Source organism: Nicotiana attenuata, unplaced genomic scaffold (genome assembly GCF_001879085.1).
Source record: "Nicotiana attenuata strain UT unplaced genomic scaffold, NIATTr2, whole genome shotgun sequence".
Taxonomy (NCBI): Eukaryota; Viridiplantae; Streptophyta; class Magnoliopsida; order Solanales; family Solanaceae; genus Nicotiana; species Nicotiana attenuata.
Window position 1 is genome coordinate 38,008 of NW_017671370.1, and position 3,337 is coordinate 41,344.

The window sequence follows — 3,337 nt, forward strand, 5'->3', positions numbered from 1 at the left end:
AGATTCAAAAGTTGGGCTCGATCAAAATAATATTCTCCTAGAACAAGTTGGCAACAATACAGCAAAGGGTATTAGTGAGAACGAAGTTCTTAGAGTCTACTTTCTAATATGAAAACCATTTCTTCATTTAAAGGTTTCAACACCAATAAATAAATTTCTTTGTTGAAGTTACGTAAATCTAAAACTATCAACGTGTTAGAATCTAAGGTCATCCTTAAGGTGCTAAATTCTGGGGTGACATGTATTTTTGAACTCATGTGACCAAACTTGGAATGAAGCTCTAAGCTGTCTATGTACCTTAGTGAACAGGATTAAGTCATACTATAGTTCAGAATGAGGTAGTTATATATATATATATATATATATATATATATATATGTCCAAACTTTAGCCTAGGCGCCTCTTTCGAGGTTTTCAACGTAGAAGACCTTTTTTATACTCTTGCAGGCCAGGAGTGACATGCAGTTTATACTCTTGAGTTAAGGAGCATCACAACCTGTAGTTTAAGCTCGTATTTTGAGGAGCTTTACAACTTGAAGATTTTTCTCAAATTTGAAGAGCTTAATAACTTGAAGATTTAGCTCAAATTTTAAGAGCTTTATAACATGCATTTTTACGCTCGTGCATCTAGGAGCATAGTTACTTTAAAGGATAGTACTTCTTCAAGAATTTTTCATTGATAGGACCGATTCTCAAGCCTTCTGCATCAATCAACTTGTAAGCTTACTTAAATAAGCTTCTTTCACAACATATGACCCATCCCACTTCGAAGTGAACTTTCCCCGAGATTTTTGGGTAGTGATAATGGGTCTTCATACAACAAGGACTTGATCTCCTACTTGAAAGGATCTTGGGCAAACTTTTTTATTGAAGGTGAGTGACAATCAAGCTTAATAACATTCAACACTCGGTTAAGCTTCCAACCTCTTCACATCAAGAGCCTCTAACTCTACTAGTCAAAGTCGGGCATTTTCTTCATCTTTGATCCCTTCCTGAATAGCAAGCTGTAAGGAAGATATTTGATGCTCAAGTGGAAAAACGGCTTCAACTCCATAGACAAGTGAATATGGGGTTGCTTGTGTTGGTATGCGGTGAGTTATTCTATGTTCCCGCGATGGTTCTTCCATACGGTCATGCCAATCCCGTTTTGATTTGGAGACGACTTTCTTCATGTATAAATTCTTATTAAATGTCTCAGCTAGGTCATGGCAGCAGCATAATACATAGAAACGTTATGCCGCTTGAAGCCAAAAAGATCACAAATCTTATTTATCAGCTTGTTATCAAATGGCTTGCCATTAACAATTATTATGTAATGAGGAATGCAGACGCGATAGATAATATTTACTCGGATAAAGTTTGAAACTTCCTCCTTCTTTACTTCCTTGAGAGCAACAACTTCTGCCAGTTTTGAGAAGTAATCGATTGTAACCAAGATGTACAAGTGTCCGCCAGAAGATTTCGGTGATGGTCCAAAAACATACCATCCCCAAGCATTGAATAGCCAAGATTCAATGGTCAGATGTAGCATTTCGGGAGGCTGATGAATAAAATTTCCGTCGAACTGGCACGCCTTGCATCTTCGAGCATAGTCCGAGCTATCTTTTATCATTGTTGGCCAATAATATCTCATTCTTTTTATATGGAAGAGAAACTTTGGTCCAGACTGTGTGATCCACATATCCCAAAATATGCTTCTTGAAAAGCTTGGAGGGGTTCATCTTCTCCTAAGCATCCCAAGAGTATTCTAGCGAATGATCTTCTATATAAAGTATCCTTGTAGTAAAGGAAACACGGATCGCGATGGTGAATTTCAGTCCTTCTTCTTGGATTTTCTAGAAGTATTTTGTAGCTCAAGTAGTCGATGATGGGTTGTTTCCAATCTTCCTTCTCATCTTCATAAGCAGCAACAAGATGCTCGAGTTTATTTTTTTCACTTTAACCCTCATTTGGCGGCGGTACTACCCATTTTTGGCAGATAGCAATTTGCTTTGATCATGCGTAGTTAATGATGAAGCTAGAGCAGCTAAAGCATAAGATTTCTTGTTTTCTTTCCTAGGCACATATTGAATAGTCATGTCATCGGTCCATCTCGTTAATTTCTTACCATAATCATGATATGGGCATAGTTTACATTTCTTGAACTCATAGCTATCTTAAAGTTGGTTGATCACTAATTGGAGTCACCAAAGACTTGCAATTGCAACTGCTTCATATCGACATGCATTTCAAGACCAAGTATTAATGCTGGATACTCAAAAACATTGTTGGAGCATGTTGTGTCAACGTAAAGGAGTAGGGCAGAACCTCCCCTTGAATAGTGAAAAATACTATGCCAGAACCAGCTCATTCGCAATGTACACCACCATCATATTACATCTTCAATGGAGGTTGTACTTCAACAACCATTGCGTCTACGTCAGATAGTTCATCAGTTAGTTTCCAATCATCAAGTATCAGGTGATCTGCCAAGAAGTCTACCAATGCTTGTCCTTTTACGGCCTTTTGGGGAATGTACATAATCTCGAATTATTGAAATTGGAGGTACCACCTTGCTAGTTGATCGCTATAGAATGGTTTTGACATTACAAACTTGAAGAGAATTGCTCTAAAAATAAGAGGAACGATATGAGCTTCAAAGTAGAGCTTAAACTTTTGAATTGAGAAGACTGGTGCTAAACATAACTTCTCAATTGGCGAATAATTCAGCTCATTTAGTGTCATCATTCTGCTCAAGTGGTAAAGGGATTTCTTTCCTCTGACTATTTTCTTGGGCTAACAATGCTCCAATAGACCTTTCTTGTGCTACCTTTTATAGTATCAATGACTTTTTAGGTGTAGGGGCTGCTAAAATGGGAGGCTTCATCAAGTAGGATTTAATGCTCTCAAAACATTACTACATGCTTGGTTCTACTTGAAAGGGACACCCTTCTTCATAAGATGACTGAATGGTTGGCATCTCCCAGCTAGATTCGAGATGAATCTCCTAAGATAAGCTAGCTTTTCTTGCAAACTTTTCAATTCATGAATATCCAGAGGCTTAGGCATTTTCAAAATTGCATCAACTTTGGATTGATCACTTTTGATCTCTCGATGTCAAACAATGAAGCCAAGGAATTTTCCTGAATTAACTTCAAAGGCACATTTCAACTGATTCTAATTTGGTATCTCTGAAGCAACTCTTATACCATTCTCAAATCATGCAAATGATCGCCCCTCTTTCTTGATTTTACTACAAAGTCATCAACATAAAGTTTTATGAAGGAGGTTATCAAAGATATTGTGCATAGCCCTTTGGTAAGTTGCACCAACATTTTTCAAGCAAAAAGGTAATAAC

General features: G+C 37.4%; 1 protein-coding gene across 1 annotated transcript; it reads right to left on the reverse strand.

Moving 5' to 3' along the window:
- Positions 1 to 1,198: 1,198 nt before the first annotated feature.
- Positions 1,199 to 1,612, reverse strand: LOC109207849. Its single transcript, XM_019370849.1, has one exon. It carries the CDS (start codon positions 1,610 to 1,612, stop codon positions 1,199 to 1,201), a length of 414 nt encoding a protein of 137 aa, XP_019226394.1.
- Positions 1,613 to 3,337: the final 1,725 nt, after the last annotated feature.